At 37.8% G+C, this 21,278-nt stretch overlaps 1 protein-coding gene and 1 long non-coding RNA gene across 5 annotated transcripts in view; one reads left to right on the top strand and one right to left on the bottom strand.

Moving 5' to 3' along the window:
• The window catches only part of LOC136259546 (uncharacterized), a 41,321-nt gene that overhangs the window by 18,309 nt on the left and 1,734 nt on the right, over positions 1-21,278 (top strand). Inside the window, exons 2-6 of the mRNA XM_066053011.1 lie at positions 13,696-14,120; positions 14,257-14,795; positions 16,163-16,218; positions 16,854-16,955; positions 17,414-17,751. Coding sequence (XP_065909083.1) covers positions 13,869-14,120; positions 14,257-14,795; positions 16,163-16,218; positions 16,854-16,955; positions 17,414-17,751 — 1,287 coding nt within the window. The 5' untranslated portion in view covers positions 13,696-13,868. The remainder of the gene's footprint in view (positions 1-13,695; positions 14,121-14,256; positions 14,796-16,162; positions 16,219-16,853; positions 16,956-17,413; positions 17,752-21,278) is intronic.
• On the bottom strand, positions 9,783-12,327 carry LOC136262296 (uncharacterized). Of its 4 annotated transcripts, XR_010704170.1 has the most exons (4): positions 11,986-12,319; positions 11,617-11,936; positions 11,126-11,564; positions 9,783-10,948 (listed from the first exon to the last, which is right to left on the bottom strand). It is a non-coding gene; the product is annotated as an uncharacterized lncRNA (long non-coding RNA). The 4 variants fall into 4 exon arrangements; XR_010704171.1 differs by having other exon boundaries at positions 11,613-12,327; XR_010704172.1 differs by having other exon boundaries at positions 11,155-11,564; positions 11,617-12,326.

Here is a 21,278-nt window from a genome sequence, read left to right as displayed (position 1 = left end):
TTGCGCGTTACAAGTAATTAATAAAACGATGCGCTAAAAATAAGGTATGCCCGAATCCCAAGGGGTTCCCCCGTATAGATACTAGGCCTTCACCGAACGAAAATATTAGACACAATTCTATATTTAGCCTACACTACTCACGTGATAGTGCATTTTTCGAATCTAAAGACAGATTACCCGCTCAAAGTGACTTCGCAAGAGTCGCAACTCAGAAGTGACAAGTGATATGCAATGATGCTACAAACCTACGAGGTGATAAAGTGTTAAATGAACCAACTTTATTTTCCCGAGTTAATCACACTGGATCTTCGTACACTGGTACGGTGTAGTTTAATTTTTTTCAATTTTGTCAGTCGGTCAGATGATCCGTCACAAGCTTACAAATTCTGCTAACAGGAAAGGTATATAGTTGGGATTTCGTGCCAATACATGGCGTTTGAATTTCGCTGGCTGAAGTGAGTGAGCTCGTCATACTATGCCAGTGTGCTAGGACTGCAGCACAGACTGTAGCTGACGTAAGTAACTGTTACACATTCAGTGTTGGGAGTAACGCGTTACATAAGTAACTCATTACGTAATATTATTACTTTTGTGGTAACTACGTAATATTATTACTTTTGTGGTAACTAAGTAATATAACAAAATACGCTATAAAAACAGGTAATATAACTCAAGTTACTTTACTTACAAATGTAACGCGTTAACTAAGTAATATAGTTACTGTAACATATCTAATATTACGTAATATTATTACTACAAGTAATGAAGTTACTAATCTCGTTAGTATTCCACTGAGTAACGCCTAGCCACAATGAAGTAATAAAGACTACTGAATGAGGCTTATTCACCAGCTTCTTACTTATAATCAAGATTTGCACATTGTCCAACAATGCAATCGTGTCACGTGATAAGTTGGTAGTTTCAAACGTGACAGCTTAAGGCTGTGGGCACAAAGTAATATGTGACCATCTCAGCAAAAACCCGACTTGTTCGCACAATTAAAAAAATCTTTTTTATTCACTCAGCAATATCAGCAGTGTTCAAGGAATGGACCACCAAAGTTTCAGCCTTCTGTGGTGTGTAGTTTTGGAACTATAGCGCTAGACAGTAGGAAGAACAAGATAATCGATTTGTACAGCGACTATACTGAAAATAAACTACAGGAGCTTACATTCGCAGCCATAACTTCTGTTTGGATTGGTCTACAACATTGCAATTTGGCTTAACACGTTCACCATGGATCAGTATATCAGCCAAGGTAAAGTATTAGCCCTGTAGATACTTGCGCAAATGGATACGAAGGTGGTTTCGTAGAAGAAACGATGACAATCTTGTTTACATTTACCGGATCGTAAACAAACGCATGTGACACGCATACCATTGGAGCTAGGGAACGAAACAAAGATTGTCGAACTCTTCATGAACAGGCGAATAAGATGGTATATAGTTTTAATCGATTTGAGTCTTTCTTCTTCGAGTACTGGCTCGATAAAAACTTGCGTAGTTTTTTTTGTAGCATGCCTAATTTTACGAATTATTATTAAATTTCACTTTTCTCAATACGCATGCTTGTGCGAACAAGTCGGGTTTTTGCTGAGACGGTCACATATAATATGTAATATTATTACAGTTGCTTTATTTTATTGGTAATATGTAACTGTAACTAAATAGTTCAGCTGCAACTAATATGTAATATGTAACTAGTTACTTTTAAAAAGTAACTTGCCCATCACTGGACACATTGTATATTTGTACTAAAATATTCACAATATAGTTCTACTGGATTGTGGGCGAATTTGTTGGAGTACAGTTGTGGCACGTGCGATGATGCTCGACGAAAATATTTCCATTGATAGGTGATAAACTGGTAGCAAACAGTAATGAAGTAGTTATCTATGTAGCTAGTTACATAAGCTGTGATAATACAACACTGTATGTTAGCTAGCCCATCACTGGGTCTTTAGCCTTTTGTGCAATTATGAACAATGTCGAGTATTTTGTGGGGGATGCCCCCCCACCACTGTCTGGCTAGCTACGCCCCTGAGCGCCATGCACACTCGCAGAAGAGAGCATGCAGTTGGCCAATGAAACTGCAGAAGACAGGAAGATAAGTCCTAGCTGACTATGCTTCCACACAGTTATGTAGCTATATACTGGCAGGCCACTGAGCCTCCCAACTTGAACTTTTTTCACATTCCTGTAGCTTGAGCATTTTGTATGTATTTGAATCGAGGCGCACGTGATAGTGAGACAAGCTTGAGGTGCTTTTCGTCGAGAAAAGCCTGGACAAGACGTTCGGCCTGTGCAGTGAACTGCGCATTAAGAGGTTGTTTGTTTTTCTGTCATCGTTCTTCTCGCATCTTCGTCTCGTTTGTTTCTGTAAGTTTAATGTGCGTCATTTGGAGTAGAGGTCAGTTTGACCATTAACATTCAAGCATGGAAGATACCGATGATCCTGACCGCTTGTGATGTTATTGCTAACAACCAGATAGAGGTCAGGGGATTATTTGGTGCGACCGTTGTGAGTACTGGTTTCACTGTGATTGTTTGGGGTTAGAGGATTCACAAATAGACACTTTAGTTAAAGACAATATTGACTTTATTTGTTACAATCCAGAATCTGTGTTTGTGAGCAAAGTGTATGAGGTGTATAGCTATAATGAAGTTATCCATTGACGACATAATTTGTTCTCTGTACCAGTTGGTAAGGCTGGTACTCAATTTACGGCTGGTACTCAATTAAAAAAGCTACTCATTGTACGTAAATTTCCTTTCATTTTAGCCAATTTTGAGACCTCAATGGCACAAAACTTGGCCTAATTCATCCCTACGCCCTCCTTTTCAATTTCTGAACACCATCTTTCCTGCCATCCAGGCCCCCCCCCGCCTCCCACCCATTTTGCAGCTCGCCATCCAGGTCCCCCACTTCCCACCCAATTTGCAGCTCGCCTGATACAGTCAACCTCAGTTTAAAAACTATCTAAAATGAAACTTAGTTGTTGGCTACTTGCACAGTGGATATGCTGTGGAAGGTAAAGAATTGGTCTAAAACATGTGAAAATTTGGTACAAATAGCTTCAACTATTGGTGAGCTACAACACACTAAATACTTAAAACCGGGGTTTCTCGATATTTTTAAATAGGTGATAAACCCGGTTTTCCCAGACTGGGTCACATACAGTCGATTGCAGAATTCTTGAAAAAAGTATGCCGTACCGTGAGTGTTTCTGTAAGGCTCCTTGTGAGTAAATTTTATTGTCCTTGCCATGGATTTAATAGCATTTGAACCACACTAATCTTTTTCCTTAATCTGGCTGATCCGGCGTCACTACAAATAGTTGTCCAGCCCACAGAATGTTTACGGCACAGGAAGAGAAATTTCAACAATTATGCAATCGACTGTACAACTGCAGATTTATAGCCAGATACTCCGTAACAGCTAACTTACCAATTTCAGCCATGAAACACGTCCAGAAGTAGTGCCAGGGAATTTAGAATAGCCACAGCAGCCAGTTTATAACTTTGTATTATTGGGTGGATCATGTGATCTCACATGACACAATTGTAATTACATGTCATGAGGAGTACTATAAGCCTTTTCCATAATGATGTCACATCGATTTTCTATTATTATTATTATACTGGGCAGACAGCACCAGCTGATTGTGCCCAGGGGACAAGGTCTGTTCCAAACAATTACAAAAAATCAATAATTACAATAAAGCAGTATTAAGATAAGTATCTAATTGTTCCTGAAATAAATCTAGTGAGTTAGAATCAATAACATGTTGAGGGAGATCATTCCATTCTCTTATTGTTCTAGGGAAGAAACTGTTCATGTAGGCGTCTGTTCTGATATGTGTAAAATAGTAGGATTGATGATGATGAATTCTTGTGTTTGTGGAAATCGCAGTGAAATAATTAGGAAATTTTAGAGCTAAAAGGCCATTAATAGATTTGTACAACAAGGTAAGACACATCCTTTTACGACGGTGTTGTAATGTAGGCAAATTGAGACTTTGTAGCATGGTGGTAACACTGTGACTGAAATTATAGTCATTAAATATCCATCTAAGAGCTCTCCTTTGAATTTTTTCTATGGAGGCAATATGATTGTTATGGTAGGGATCCCACACAGAACTAGCATATTCAAGTGTTGGTCTGATGAGGTTAGTGTAGGCTAGTCTAGATTTGGTTTGCTGGGAGCAATTACACAAGTTCCGTTTAACAAAATTCAAAGTTCTGGTTGCTTTGGATGTGATGCTGTTACTATGTGGATTAAAAGTCATTGTTTGGTCAAATACTATACCCAGATATGGATGCTGCTCGACACTTTGTAGATTTTGGGTGTTGATGAAATAGTCTGTTAGTATTGGATTCATATCCTGTAACACTTCAATGTAACACATTTTGAAACATTAAATTTCATTTGCCACAATTGTGACCATTTGAACATGGTATTAAGATCACGTTGGAGTTCAGCAATGTCTTCTTCACATGAGATCACACGATACAATAGACAATCATCAGCAAACAGTCTTAAACTTGAAGATAAACCTTTTGCAATATCGTTAACATATACAAGAAATAAAAGTGGTCCCAAGACTGTCCTTTGAGGTACTCCTGATTTTACTCATAACCATGTAGAACACAATCCATTTACAACAACTCTTTGTACTCTCTGTGTTAACCAAGACTTGATCCAAGAATGTGTCCTATTCTGAATGCTATAAGATGACAGTTTGAGTAGTAAATGGCAATGGGGAACTGTATCGAATGCTTTACAAAAGTCAAGGAATATAAGGTAGATCTGTTTCTGTTGGTCTAAATTGTGTGAAATGTCTTCTACTACTGATGCTAATGGGGCCTCACAGAAGTAGCCCAGCCTAAAACCATATAGATATTGATTTAATATTTGATGCTGTTGAAGACGTTCCATGACTGAGTGGTAAATAACATGCTCCATAACTTTACAGACAATTGAAGTGAGGGAGATAGGTCGGTATCGTAATTAGAAGGATTGCTTCTGTCGTTCTTCTTAAAAACTGGTGTAACATTTGCAGTAAGCCAATCACCAGGAACAGTTCCGGTTGACATAGATTGGGTAAAGATGACTTGGAGTATTGGTGCGATTTCTGCAGAACACTGTTTAAGTACCATTGATGGAATTTCATCTGGACCAAGTGATATATTTGTGTCTAGTTCGCAAAGTAATTTAAAAATGCCTTCAGTAGAAAATGATATTTCAGGCATAGATGGATATGAAGATTCTGCAGTTGGGATGTCAGTGAGATTTTCATTTGTAAATACTGAGTGAAACTGGTTGTTTAAAAGTTTGGCCTTGTCGAAACTATCAGTTACTTGTTTATCACCAGAAGATAGTGTTGATACCCCTACATGATCTTTCCTTAAGCTCTTGATATATTTCCAAAACTTTTTAAAGGTATTGTTGGAGTCATTCTCAAATAGCTGGCACTGATAGTTACTGTGGGCTGTTCTGATTTCCTTAGTTATCTCATCCAATAAGATGCTCAGGCACTGGGAGTTTGTGATCTTCTAGCAATATGTGACTGGGCCTGCGATAATAGGGCATGTGGGCACATGATTTTTACCTACTTTTTCATACATTAATCACTCATAACGTTTTGTACCATTATGCTATGGTTTTGCAATTTTCAGCGCTTAGTAAGCATTTCATTGGCATCATGATGCAAGTTACAGAATGCAAAAATACTATTCCAATACTGAGATATGACCTGTAGAATGACGGGGTGTAGTTTGTGCCCACATGCCCTGTTTTCGCAGGCCCGGTCACATATTGTAAAGCCGTTTGTGTTCTTTAATTTTGTACTTGATTTGACGATTTAACCATGGAATGTGATTAGATGATTGTACTTGTTTTTGAGGAATAAATTCATCCCAAGTTGCTTAATGGTATTCTTGAATTCTGTCCAGTTTGTTTCAACAGATTTAGCATATGGCTCTGAGGATAAGAAATTCTGTTGAAAAATTGATATATGCTCTCTTATTCTATCAAAATCTCCTCTGTGATACAGATAGACACTGTGACTGGAGTTTTGGTACCAGGGGGGTTTTGTATCAAAACAAAAAAATACAGCTTCATGATCAGATATCCCTGGTATGACAGAAACAGATGTAACTCTAACTGGATTAGTACAAAAAATCAGATCCAGAGTGTGATTATCACGAGTATTTTCATGTACTAATTGTTCCAAGTGAAAATCATTGACTATATCTAGTAAGGTATTGTTAACTTGTAGGCCATAAGCTGGGCTGGGATTAACCTGACCACATCCATTGTCCCATGAAATATGAGGTAGATTAAAATCTCCTTCTAAGATTATAACAGGATAATTAGCTTCTTTTTCAGCTATTACCTTTAAAGATTCATTTAATGATAGTAAAGGCTCCATTTCACAGTTTGGTGGTCTATAAAAAGAACATATGAAGACAGGCTGTGATTCCTGTGTTAGTAGTTTCTGATCATCCAAATAAATTCAGCATCACTGTTAATTGATAAGCTCTCAACCATGGCAGTGAGATGGTTCTTTACACCAATGAATACTCCTCCTCCACCTAAGGTTCTGTCCCTTCTGAATATGTTATAGGCTGATGGTAATATTTCAGAGGAGTTGAAGGTTTCATCTAGATGAGACTCACATCCTATAACAATGTCGGCTTTGTGTTCGTTTAAAAGGACCAAAAGGTTAGCTCTTTTTGATGCACTTCTGATACTACGGCAGTTAAGATTAATAATTTTGAGATTGTGTGATGAATCAGGGTTATTGTGTAAGGAAATTAAGTTAGAGTTATTCGGGGTATAAAAGTTAGTAGTTCGTGGTAGTACTTTGGAGCTAGGAGATTGGAATACCAACTGAGATCCTTCTACTTTGCAATGGGTCTGGTTATCAACAAAAATGCTAAAGTTCCGCAATTTTATTCGCTTACGTTCAACACCCTTTTGGATTAGAGACCACCACTCCTTCAATAATAGTGACTCCTTTGCTTGTTCATCAGCAGACAGATCGGGTTTCAAAAAGATTCCTGACTTGAGCTTTGATTTATTCCTAAGTACATTGCTGATATCAATAGAGCGGAGAAATTTAACTAGTAATGGTCTTGGTTTAGTTCTGTTGTCTCTAAATTTTCCAAGACAATAGATGTCTTTGAAAGCTGAGGATTTGATTTCATCATCAATGTCTGATAAGGACTTGAGTACATGTTCTACATCGTGCTTTTGGTGAGATGGCCTGTCAGTAATTGGAGGTGACTCAGGAATGCCATACACAACTACGTTAAACTGTTTATCTGGAAGACTGGTTACTGAAGGTAACCTAGTTGTAGATGATGGTACTGGAGAGGCAGACTGAGGAGCACTGGCTTTTTCATTCTTTAATTTGTCTTCTATTTCTTGTATTCTTTTATCTAGCAAGTCTTGCTTTTCTTGGACATCTTTGAAAAAGTTTAGGGCCATTGTGACCTTTGGTCTACATGAACTACAGAAAAACATGATATTTGGGGAGCAATCAGTAATTACTGCAAATTCTTCTGTTGTTACTCCAGCACATTTACAGTGCTCCCACTTAAAACAACTTTCACACTGTATACTGCCTTCATCCGCATTTTTACTGCATGAAATACATAGAATACAACTTGTACCTTCCTTGTCTTTGGTCTTTTTGCTGGGAGGAGTTCCTCCTCTAGGTTTGTCATGTTTTAGTGCCATCTATTAGCATTTTCTAGCGTTGTAAACTCCACTAAAACAACAGAGATAATCCACATACTCCAACCCACAATAGATTTTTTGGGGGGTACTCTTATAGTTTCGAGCATTGCATCCTATGACGACAAGTTTTTCATAAACCATTTTGTAGTTAATAAAGGATGATATTGAAGCGAAGTTATCAGGTATGGTTACAACGTATATAAAGGAACTTGCAAGCCAATGTGTCACCTCCAGCCACAATTCCACCAGAGGTGATGGTGACTTCTTATCGTCCAGACCTTGTATTTTACAATACTGCCACCAACTCTATTGCCTTACTAGAGTTGACCTGTCCATTGGATTCAGAACACCATCTTCAGACAGCCAGGTTACGTAAGCAGAACAAAGTAGAGTATCAGCAACTGTTAGCAGAATTAGATCGTTTGAATGTTTCTAACTATTACGAAACTCTTGAAATCAGCGTTCTAGGCCACTACCATCCTTCTTGTGTAAAAAACTTATGGAACCTGTTACATTTTGTTCACCAGGATATATTAGTGTCAAAAGCAGCTCTAAGGAAAATTTTGGATTCTGCTTTGCAGAAGTGTATTATAGCATCCCAAAGAATATTTATGGCTAGGGATTGTCGTGAGTGGTTTCCTGCCTCCCCAGACTGACTCTTTAGTTAGTTAAATGTACATGCATGTATACTTACTTTATGTTTTGTACTCCCTTGCCATGCCCACTCAGGTGTTTTTAACCAACCCTGTCTAGTGGTCGCATGTGACCGAGGATTCCTTAATGTTAATGTAAATGTTTGTGTTAATGATGGTTTTCTCTCTCTAATGTTATTTCTACTCAACCTTCAAAAACCAGCCTAAATTTTCAAAGCCCACGTAAACGATTTTATTCCGCTGCGTTATACCCATACCTGTTAGTTTTAGCTCGATATCTTCTTCCTGGATCACACAAACGATCGATCTTCATTTGTCGCCCAATATCACCTGTACTTGAAAACATTAGAGTCCCCAAATGGAGCTCGCCATTTTTTCTTATGATGTCATTATGGAAAGGCTAATTTATCTGGGAAGTTTCCTGGCTTTATGAAAATGTGCACAATATTGCCAATTTTGGGGGCTGCGCCGCTATACTAACAGACATGCCAGCCAGTTAGGGGAGTCTACATACCGAAATTGGAAGAAAACCGCTCCAGCCATTTCTGAGATACAAACGATCAAAGTTTCGTGTTCTTTTTTCTTCGTTTATCAAGACACGGTAGTGTGTCGTGCGGCCTAAGAAGCTGGCGCACCACACCGTGAGTATATTGACAAGAAGAAAGAAAACGCAATTTTCACACCTTTGTAGCTCCGTAATCCTTCATCCGATTGGAACCAGTTTTGCTGTAGAGGTTCCCACCAGGTAGGCCACCCCACTTACCAAATGTGAAGAAAATCATCTTAGCAATTTCCGAGATATGAGTGCCCAAAGGTTAGTTTTTATTTCTTCGTTTTTTTTTCTTCTTATTCTTCGTCTTTTCGCACACTTTGAACAATTGCTATAAAACACAAACGCGTATTCCAACCGCCTTGAAATTTAGCACACATAAAGAGAGTCCAACGACAAATCCTAGTATCAAATTTGGTGCACATTCGGTGAAAGGTTCAGGAGTTATGATCGATTATTCACGTAAAACAAGATCGATTTGTTGTCACGCCTACAGGTAGCGACCTCGGACCAATTTTAATTATTGCATATTTTGAATTTTTTACATTACAGGTGTGTAAAGAAATTATTGAGGATACCAGATCTGAAAACAGATTTTCAATATCTTATTCCATTGTCTTTTTATGGCTAGTAATGTCTGTCAGTGTAAGGGTTTTTTGTACACAGTTTTTCCATAGGGAAAATGGCACCACTACTGGCACCAAATTTTCTACAACTCATAACTTCAGTAAACGTGAGAATTTTTTCACCAAATTTGGACCCAATAATGTAAGCATGTATAGAAACAAATTGTACATTTAACTAGCCACACCCACTTTTGGTTTCACAGGAATTCGTCAAATTCATAACTACAACACACTAAAATCACATACACTATTATACAAAAACAAAGATAAAAAAGCTTAATCCACAAATTCCAAGTCACCTTGTTCAATGTCCAAATGCAAGTTTTAATGACAGAACTTGGTCTTCATTGTCATATTGGACATTATACCAGTCATCTGTACCAGGGACAACATCTAGAATCATTCCAGAGTACCATTGCTCTTCTCCATCAACCATCCATTTGTGCTTAATTCTTCAGCCGATTAGTCCTTCTTGGTCTTCACTATAAGGTGACAAAAAAAGTTTGTGCAGGTTGCTGCAAACTTCTTCTACAGACAGCTTTATTTATTTTTCGAGGGGTGTTATCTGCAGGGCATTGCTCCAAAACTTTCTGTCTGAAATCCAATTGAACTTTCAAAGCATGCAACTTGCTAGTTTTCGATTTTAGTTTTGCAAGACCATCCACTACATGCTGTTCATTCTGCCATAACCCAAACTTCATGACTGCCTTGGTAAGGTTTTCTTTCTCTCGTACCTTCTTTTCTCGCAAACGAAGCAAAGAAGCCTGTTTTGCCTGTAGAAGTTTAGCACAGTCTTCAAGCAGCTTCTTTCTCCGAACTTGATACTGTTGCTTTAACCCAGATGAACTACTTCTTGCTTTGTGTAGCAACTCATAGCGTTCAGCAGGAGATTTATCATTCAACCAACTAGCAGTTTTGTTGTTGCAGAACAACATCAAAGCTTCTAGTGATAAAATAGATGCATTTGGTTTTTCCCCCGAGGAAGCAATCCAGCTGTGCAAAATCTCTCTCACTGATAGTGTTGGTCTTCGGAACAGACTTTGTTTCTGCAACCAAAGATACATTTGTAGCATCATATTTCCACCGTTTCTTGTTCAGTCTGAATACAAGTGATTTAATAGCCGTCAGTGTTAATGGTAATACATCATCAACCATCAATATCAGCCACTCATAAAAGCAATTCCATGAAAAATTACAGTTAACTCAAAATGCATTTAATTCAAAAACCATTCCTTTAGTAATCGAAGATATTGGTAAGACTGGTAAAATGTGGTTAACAATGCCTTGAGCAGAGATTCCAACTCGCTCACAGTTTTCACCAAGGTAAGGCAGTGACAAGGCCATCTCCAACCAACAATTAACACTATCAATTCTACGCAATAGACATATAATCATAATAATATGACTCCACAACTACAATACTGGCATTCCGCGAAATTCCGCTAAAAATAAGCTACCGAAAACTGACCTAAAACAATCAATATTGAGGCTACTTCACGAGACAAAGTGTTACCTAGACGAACTCTACACTACACCATATTTAGCTCACCAAAATCAATGTAAAAGAGTGTGTTTCACCTCAAAATGTGTCCAGAATCGAACTCAGCACCTTCACTTTGCCCAGGGAAGTCTCAAACGACTCTGAAAACCATCAGCAAATTCACCCGCACTCAAACAAGGTCGGTGCCATAATTGCAATACAAAAATCCGTACGAACTTTTTTCTTCAGAAAGTATGCGGACCTAAAAATGTTCCGTGCTGTTTCTCCGGAAATGCTTAATCCCGGTACACCAAACTTCAGCGCTATAATGCATCGTTATTATAGATTGTTTGCTGAATGAGCGAGAGAATAATGCTTCCCTGTTTTAAAGATACGAAGAAAACATTGCAGGTAGTGGAAATTTTGGCCAAATAGACATCATCCTATTAGACTTTTCCAAAGCATTTGACACAGTACCACACCAGCGACTACTAACCAAATTAAGATTCTATGGAATTAATGGTAATAGTTACAATTGGATCCAAACTTGGCTTACTCACCGCTCCCAGTGTGTTGTGTTAGATAGCGAATCCTCAAGTCCAGTACCGGTACTTTCTGGAGTACCACAAGGCACAGTGCTCGGACCATTAATGTTTCTGTTGTACATTAATGACATTACTAAAGATATCAACTCACCACTCCGCTTGTTTGCTGATGATTGTCTACTTTACAGAGTTATTAACAGTGCAGAAGACGCCAACATGCTTCAAGAAGACCTGAATAGGTTATCAGAATGGGCAAACACCTGGCAACTTAGATTCAGTGTTAGTAAATGTACTGTCATACATTGTACAAGATCCTTGACACCATTCAATCACGTCTATACCCTCAATAATCACATCTTAAATCTATCTGATCAACATACTTACTTGGAAGTAATCCTTAATACATCACTATCTTGGTCACCACACATTTCTAGTATTGTTACTAAAGCATCTAAAACACTTAATTTCCTGAAACGTAACTTAAACAAATGTTCAGAACAAGTTAAAGAATCTGCTTATCTAACAATGGTCAGGTCACAACTAGAATATGCATCTGACGTCTGGGACCCTCACCAAACTGGAGATATTGTAGAGCTAGAAAAAATACAACGAAGAGCAGCACGCTGGGTAATGAATGATTATGGTAGACTTAGTTCTGTCACCTCAATTGTTAAATCAGCTTTCATGGCCAACTCTCCAGACTCGCCGCAAATTATCTCGACTACAAACTTTACACAAAATGTTTTACCAACAAATATCACTTACAATTCCTCCATACTACCTACCAATATCACGATCCATGAGACAGTACCATCCACTGCACTACATCTTACCACATGTATCTACCACAGTACACCAAAATAGTTATTTTTCAAGAACAATTAATGATTGGAACTCCTTACCAGTAGATCTTGTTGAAGTTGCAGATGCTGACATTTTTAGAACTGAACTACAATCATTATTGTAATTGTGTTACTTGTATTCGGGCAAATCTGAGCATACCAGCAGGGCTGACTGCTCAGTAATAATAATAATCATAATCATAATAATCAAGAAGTTACCTTGTAGAGAGTTCAGGTACAAAGAAACCATCATGTAGAGAGATCAGCTACAAAGAAACCACCATGTAGAGAGTTCAGCTGCAAACAAATCACCTGTAGAGAGTTCATGAAACTAGAAACAAATCACCCTGTAGAGAGGTCATCTAGAAGAGGTCACCTTGTAGAGAGTTCAGCTACAAAGAAACCATCATGTAGAGAGTTCAGCTGCACCCTGTAGAGAGTTCAGCTACAAAAAGATTTGTCACTATGTACTAAACACGCATCAACACTAATTGGCGCTACATTGTTAACATAAATTCTAGCCAATGAAATTGCAATTACAACTTTTTTTTACTGCTACCAGTGAAATACGGGATAAATTTCACTGCTACTATTGAGACTATTGTATGGGCAGTGAAACAGTTATGGTATTATATATATATATATACAATTTGTATAATTACTGATAAAATCAAAAATAGTTTAAGTATTAAAAATCTGCTTTAAATCTTGATTATGATTAAATCTTTTTTCCTTCCTGTGGTAAAGAAAAAAGTTAGGTTAAAAAAGCCCCAAAAATGCATACAAAAAGAAGACATATCTGATCAAAAACAGCCAAGCTGTAAAAAAAGAGTGCGGCCCCAAAAAGGTTATGGTGAAAAAAGATGTGAAATCGAAAGTGGCGGCTGAATTATCATTATTAAACTTTTTACATTAACTTACCATCATAGCCATTGCTTGGCCGCCACCTTGGATTTCACATCTTTTTTCACATGGCCATTTGAGTGAGATAAATGACAATAACAAATGTGAACGGTCCTGTGAAAATAGGGCATGTGGGCACAAACTACACCCCACCACACTATCAGTCATATCTCAGTATTGAAATGCAGTATTTGTATTCTGTAACTTGTACCATATAGCCAATTAAATATGTAATAAGGGCTGAAAACTGCATGGCCATAGCATGTTGCTATGAAGCATTATGAGCCATGAAAGTTTGAAAAAGTAGGCAAATTTTATGTGCCTAAATTTTATGTGCCTATTTTCGCAGGCCCAGTCACAAATACTGTTACTGTAAGTTGGTTAACATAACAGTGGAAGACACAGATTCCTGGTGCTGTCAATAATAGCACAGAAAGTACCACATCATTTTGTGCTGAGAGAAGTGACTTACATGATAACCACTAGCAAGTCTCAAATAATGCAACATTGCTAAGTGATAAGATGGATGCTCACGTATCATTGCATAATTCCTTAAGAAGTTCAGAAAGAAATATTGCAGCTGAAGATTTTACGACACAGAATATCACTACAGCTGTAAAGTGTAGATTAATGGCAACTCTGATTGTTATCATTTGTGTGATAATATTGTTATTTCTTGCTTCGATTGTCTGGTATAACACAGATCCACCTGGTGCAGAAGCATATGTCACAGAAAGTACTGTCTTTTATAATCTAGAAATTGAGAATTGCATGGTGAGTACTTTACCAATGTGCGTATTATTATTTACATGATTGTGTCAGTCTTGTGCTGCTATAGTTACTGTACCATGCATTACATTTGCCTTACTTGGTATATACATACATTCATTCTCTTATGTGCATATATTAGGCTACTTGTCCAGAGCCTAATTCTACTTGGTTGATGGACCGTTGTAATCTTACTGAATATCAAGATTGTGAATTAGATTCTACAGCTGGTCTACACTCAGTTTATCGTTTAGGGTTAAACAGTGCTGCTTCACAGTGTAGCACAAATGATACTTTATCATTTTTCTGCAATGCAATACTTCTACTGTGTAATGGTGATAGTTCTTCAGTAGAGCTGACTGAAGAGTGTGAAGAAGTTCGAGATAACAAATGTGCTTCTGAGTGGAGAATAGTGGAGAACATTTGTAACATAAGTGTTGTCAATTGTTCAAGTTATGAGAATTTGACATTCTCAAAGGCTCCAAATCAGAATTGCCCAACTGGTTTTGACCATTTTTGTGACTCTAACTCTATATGCTTACCAGTGTGTGATGAAACAATCTTGGTAACTGAAGGCACTCTTTTATATTTTTTCTACTTTATAGCACCTTTATGTGGAATACTTGGATTTATTGTAGGGATCATTGCTATCATTGTCTGTTGGTACAATGCACATAAATTGTAAGTTTTACTACATGTTCATTTATTAAATAAAGACATCAGGGTCATGCTAACCAGCTATAGATCCACCCCCTTGCATGTAAAGTAAGGTTATAATAATTTGACTACATTACTTAATGTGTAAACTGTTAGTCATGAATAATGCAATGAAATTTAATTGTGACCCATCAAACCTCCTTGGTTCAATGGTCAATTAATCATATCAATTATGATAGGCATGTAAGATTGTGAATTATTTTATTAGCTGTGATTGAACATTGTACATGGGCTAGTGTACATAGGCTAGTATACTGTACATTATGCCTAGGGCTAAAACAACCATTCAATAGTTCATTTTTTGTTCTAAATCAAATGAAATTGTCAAGGAGAAAACATCTTGACTGCCTGGGAGACTCCTGTAAGCATTCGAGCGTTAATCAGATGGCTGCAGGTTCAAGGCTGCCCAGGTCCAGTCATGGATTTTTTTTCTCCTTCTCCACCTTTTCAAACACAACACTTTAAACAGGCTGTGGGACCAGTTGTCTTACAGACTTTCAGCACTTGAGCTCTAAAGCCTTGATAAATAAATAAATATTCAAAGCTGTGGGAGTAGATTTGACATTCAATAGGCATATGTTACAATGGTAATGCAATAGGCTTTAAAAACGTTACAAAATATTTCATCATTTTCTTATAAAATATGGGACTTGTAGTAATTGTACCAGCAGATCAGCACAAATGAAGCAGTTAAATTTCCTACAAAAAATGTAAGTGTAAGTGTTTATGAATAAAGTATATACATTTAGAATATTCGAATATTCTTTCTTTTTAAAACTATTCATTTCATTAGCATTTAGAATATTCGTTTTAGCCCTAATTATGCCAGAATAAGTTCTAGTAGCTAAAAAGAGCCAGGTGGGATAATAGGATGATCTTCTGCTGTTGGTTCTTGCAATATGTAGCTGCCAGAGAGAACATCACAAAGGCACTTGCTTAAATATTGCTAGCATAAAATCTGTACAAAGATCAAGATTCTCTAATAGAGCAGTAACCCTGGACCTTAACCTAATAAACTGTCACCCAAGTGTTATATGTGACTGCTCTATCAGAGTATCGCAACATTTAAAGGGATTGTTTAAGCTTATATTTTGAGCTCCCAAAGAAAACGTATGTACAGCAACCTGTTCCGTTTCATGAATCACTTCAGGAGACATTCGAGAATATACATGAACAAAAATGAATTGCCAAAAATGGGTAATCTAAAAATCATTATGTACTCAAGCCTAATTGTACAATATTAACTATAGACTTGTGTCAGAGTATGCAGTAATTGCACATACTGTATTACATGTACACATTTGGGGTAATATTCAATGTTTTTTTTTTAGACTACAGTTTCCTCGGATATTCATTGTATACAAAATTATCATTTGGCAAATAATCTGTAAGTTGACTGACCATTATCATAACCACACACTTAGCGTAGAGCCAGTAGAGTATAGCAGCATATAACAATGGATGATTAAAGATTCTGCCACCTCCACTACCCACACACAACACACAGTGACGCACTCAGCATTAACAATAACACACCCGCACACAAATGTCCAAAATGCACTGCACACACACATATACATTATACAACTAGAAACACACACACTTACACACACACACACACACACTTACACACATGCACGCACACGCACGCATGCCCACGCACATACACGCACGCACGAACACACACATGCACTATGTACACATATTAATTTACTATAATGATAAGTAAACCCCACATGTGACTGCCACGTGAACAAAGTAAGTTCTAGTGGTTCTGTAGACAATAATTATCATGATAATAGTGTAAGCATGTCATTATTATAATGTATCGGCATTGCTATCATTACAGCCATTTCTTGACTGCCACCTTTGGTTGCAATTTCAGAATATTTTAACCCTGGCTTGCCACACAAATGGATTATAATTAATTTAGGGTACAGCTGTTAAAACATTTATACATCAACTTGTAATTTTAAGTATTGTGAATGCATACAGTGTTTACTTGTGCATGCTTTATTGCAGTGAGTTTTGCCATGCTACCTTTCTTTGTACCTTCATTGGTGTGCTCAGATCACAGCTATCTAAACAGCATTAGAAAACGTACCTACTTTTGTGAGATTCAAGGTGTGTGTCACAATATGATCACATAAATATATATCATACAATAAAGAATTAATACCAAGCACTTCAAGACAATGAACACTCCAAAGCTATGGACACATTTCACCAATTTCCTCTCCTGCAGTGATATATTATGTTGTTGCCAATAAATGACAGCTAGAGTTTTTAATTATGAACCATGTACATGTACTGACGTGTTTAGAGTATCTGTTTTAAAATCATTTCAAAACACAATCCAAAAGAGTCAGATTAACATAGGCTGTGTAAATTCCATGCCAAACTGTATAGTAAAGCTAGGAAGCTATGCTCTGTAGAACTTACTTATATGAATACTGACTGTCTGATGTGCTACATTATTTGTTTCCATGTCAAATAATATGCTGCTAAATTACATAAAGTGACATGTGTATGAATTTGTCCAGCATATGCACAGGCCAAGTTTAATTAATATTTCTTTATAGGATTCATGTTACAATTTTTGTACTCCTGTTTTGTGGGATTTTGGTGTTTTCATCTCCTTCATTTGTTGCTTGGTTTGACTTTTCCATTCACAATAAAAGTATGGATGGACTCATCATCACGTAGAAAGAAAATCCACATTACTGAAGTGGTGATTGTAGTACTGTATGGATTATTGTCTCCAATAATAGCTGCGATTGTAACAAAGCAACAACATAATGGAATAATCTGTCTCCCTCAATCAAATTCTGTTGCATTTTATGGAGGACTATTACCAAATATTGCTCTATTTTGTATTGGTCTTGTGTTTATATTTACTTCATGGTGGATTCTTCTGAAAGTAAGTTGAAAGTAAAAAGTGTGAATTTGAGTGAATGTTAAGTGTATAGTAATTGAAACATGCACACAAAATACTATAAGTAAAGTGATACCATGGGCACGAGTGCTTTGCCTGTTATGTACGCATTTTCCCAAGGACCTCAGACCCCAGGGAAAGTGTGTATATACCATTCAAAGGACGAGTGCTGATGGTATAACTAATATGTGCCACATGGGTTAATCACCTACAAGTGTGGGAAACTGCTGGCATGTTTCATGAGTGTATTTATTTTGGGCTTGTGAATTTCGATAGTAAAACAACATAAGAATAATGACAAGGCATTGCTGTGCTAAGAGTTGAAATTTACATGCAACAACACGAGTATACGAAATGTTCAATTGTGGGTTTATACAGTGAGCAAGGAGACACAGGACCTCAAAACACGATTTGATAATGATACCAGCTATTCATAAGTATGTTATAGCTGAGTATGTTATGAGTATGTTGTATAGAATACCACTTTACCTCCAAATGCTTGGGGACTATTATAATGGCACAAAGAGATAAAAAAGGACATCAAAGAAATCTGAGGATTTCTTCGAATGAGTTAACATGATAATTATATGTACACCTAACTGTACAATATGTATATGTTAAAGCATAGCCGCGAGTGCTATATGAAAAATAAAGTACGAGGCGCTTGGCCTCGATGCTAATAAAGCACTCGGCTTCGCCTCGTGCTTTATTAGCATCTCGGCCGCACGCCTCGTACTTTATTTTTCATATAGCACGAGCAAGGCTATGCTTTAAATGATTTATGGAACTTTCTAGTCGTGTAGCTTCACCATACACTAGGACTCGCAATTAACAAGCGTTCCACGAACTATTAGCAGCCTGAACGCACACAAACTAGTTTAACAAAGTAACTCACGCGTATTTCACCATAGTTTGGCATAGTAGACGTTCATCGCGTCTTTTGGCAGGTTTTGCTCGCAACCCACAATCGATTCTATTGTGAGTCACATGGTGAAGTATTTCCGTGATATCTCCAGGACTTGTCCATTTACATTAACAAACGTAACAACAACGTTACCTTCTCCCACCCATCATCGAAGCATTTGGGTATGTCTATAAAAGCAATCCAGTGGTGGAACTCGTATTGGCTGGGGTGATTGATCACTCAGCGCGGCGAGGCTATCAGCCTTCACCGGCTTGGGTGATTAGTCGTACTGGCGCGAGCTCCGTAGGCTATTAGCCTACACTAAGGCACGTGGGCAACTGTGCTTTATTGCCCACAAAGAGTGCTTTATTGCACCGCAAAGAGTGCTTTATTGGACGAATAAAGCACTCTTTGTGGTGCAATAAAGCACTCTTTGTGGTCGATGAAGCAGTTGGCCGGCTGAGAGTGTACTTTATGATATTTAAAGTACACTTTTTCCTTTGATCTCGCCCACGCAAAGTTCTATAACTTGAGTTAATGAGATATACGCACTGTTTAGGCCCATATTTGGTGATTATTAGTTTCTCATCCAGTTTTTCTATTTATTATGATGTGGGCGGGAGGGTATTACCATTAGGCCATTATATTATTAATTCCAAATTCTTCTTTCCTCCCACAAATTAACATTGGTTTTTAGTTGCAATTGTTCTCTATTAAGCTAGCAGGATTTACGGTTGACTTGAAAAACAGTCGAAAATAGAATCCACTGCAGCAATTTGCCAAGGAAACAATACAACAGTACTCCTTGCGTACTGTAGCATTAATTAAAAACGTCATCGATGACGGTTTGGTATCACGTGTTCTTCTGAGCATGCACAGAGTAAATAATGGCTTACCATGTGGTAGCCAAAGAAGGATGTGGGCGGTGGATGAGAAACTAATAATCATCAAATAGGGGCCTTACAGTGCATATAATTATCTCTTTAACTTTCCTGAATCAGTGCAATATGTGACCGGATTTGCGAAAGGATACTTTCCACGCATTTTACATACCAGGAAACAAAATTAATGATGTACCACTTTACTCCTTATACTGATTAACTTGCTCTTAGTATCAAACTACAATCAGGTACTGTAGGTGTACTCATGGAAATTTCAGACAATTATATGCAATGATACAAAAGGTATGAAGCTTCAAAGTTCAAAGAATGGGCCAAATTTTGTGGTACCTTTTTGCAAATCCGGTCATATATGTGATATATATGCAGTGGCTTTCCTTTGATCTGAGCCGAGTGTGAAAGTGGTACATTATGTATTATCAAGAGTTAATAATAGTAGGGAGGGAGAGTATCCAATGCTCAATAGGTATGTGTAAAATGAGCGCGTAGAACGAATGGCTTCTTGGTCAGACGTGTTAACAAAATCAAAGAGTAAAAGAGCCTTTATGAGGCCGCCACAAGTAATTGATACACAGAATTGATATCAAGTCTTGACGTCTGTGCGTGTCTCGCTGGGTAACAATGAGTATCTGTTTGTTGTTGAGCGTGTAGCTATCCACCGGAGAACTGCAACTCTGGATGAACCGCTTCAAAATTCGGTCAGTTCTTCGACAACACAGTGACTCGTTTCAATTGAAGGCACGCTCAATTCTTGGACAGGTATTTCTTCCTCCACATCACGGCAAGCATTTATTGAGATGCTTCTACTGACGATGTTGGTTGAAAGCAAGGCTCCCAACAATCTTCATGGACATTCCAATACCTCTTCTCTTCGCTCTTCTCAAGATGGCCTTTCTTTTCTTGTCTGCACTACTCAAGAGGCTATTGGATACGCATACCAGAGTAGACATGTGCTACAAGTACAGTGTATGCTTTGCATAGTACCAATAACGTAAATATCGGATCCGTGCAGTCAGCTAAATATTTACACACATTAACACATTGAGAAAATACGAAAAAGTATGATGATATCTGGGTTGATCTACACGCTCATTTAACACAGGCCTATTAAGCTTTAGATACTCTCCCTCCCTTCTATTGCCGGTTTACTCTTGGTATTATAAAACACAGTTTAAACAAAGCCTGTGTACTCTTGTTGACGGAAAGCCCATTTACTGTAGTCATACAATTGAACCATGATTCATGATAACAATACATAGCTTGATCTATTTGTGACCCAGTCTGAGAAAACCAGTCTTATTGCCCATGCCAGCAGATTCAATTTTTCACCCAGGATACACAGCTACATGAATAAACTATCTAATTCCACATTTAAAATCAGCTAGACTTGAGTGGTCTGGTTTTGCTGGCTGCTTTTCCCGAGGCCAGTGGCGATCCATACGTGTGTTGTGGGGCCTTAATGGAGCTGTGGTCAGCCTGGGAATGACTGTATGTGGCTGTACAGCTCTGTGGTGTTGAATAACTACCTCTGCTGTGAATTTCCTTTCATTTTAGCCAGTTTTGAGATCTCAATGGCTCAAAACTTGGCCTAATTCATCCCTTGGCCTTCCTTTTCAATTTTTGAACACCATCTTGCCCGCCTTCCAGGGCCCCCGCCTCCCACCCAATTTGCAGCTCGCCTGGTACAGTCAACCTCGGTTTAAAAACTA

This window comes from Dysidea avara, chromosome 7 (assembly GCF_963678975.1).
Source record: "Dysidea avara chromosome 7, odDysAvar1.4, whole genome shotgun sequence".
NCBI classification, from domain to species: domain Eukaryota; kingdom Metazoa; phylum Porifera; class Demospongiae; order Dictyoceratida; family Dysideidae; genus Dysidea; species Dysidea avara.
This window is presented reverse-complemented; position numbering and strand designations above follow the sequence as displayed.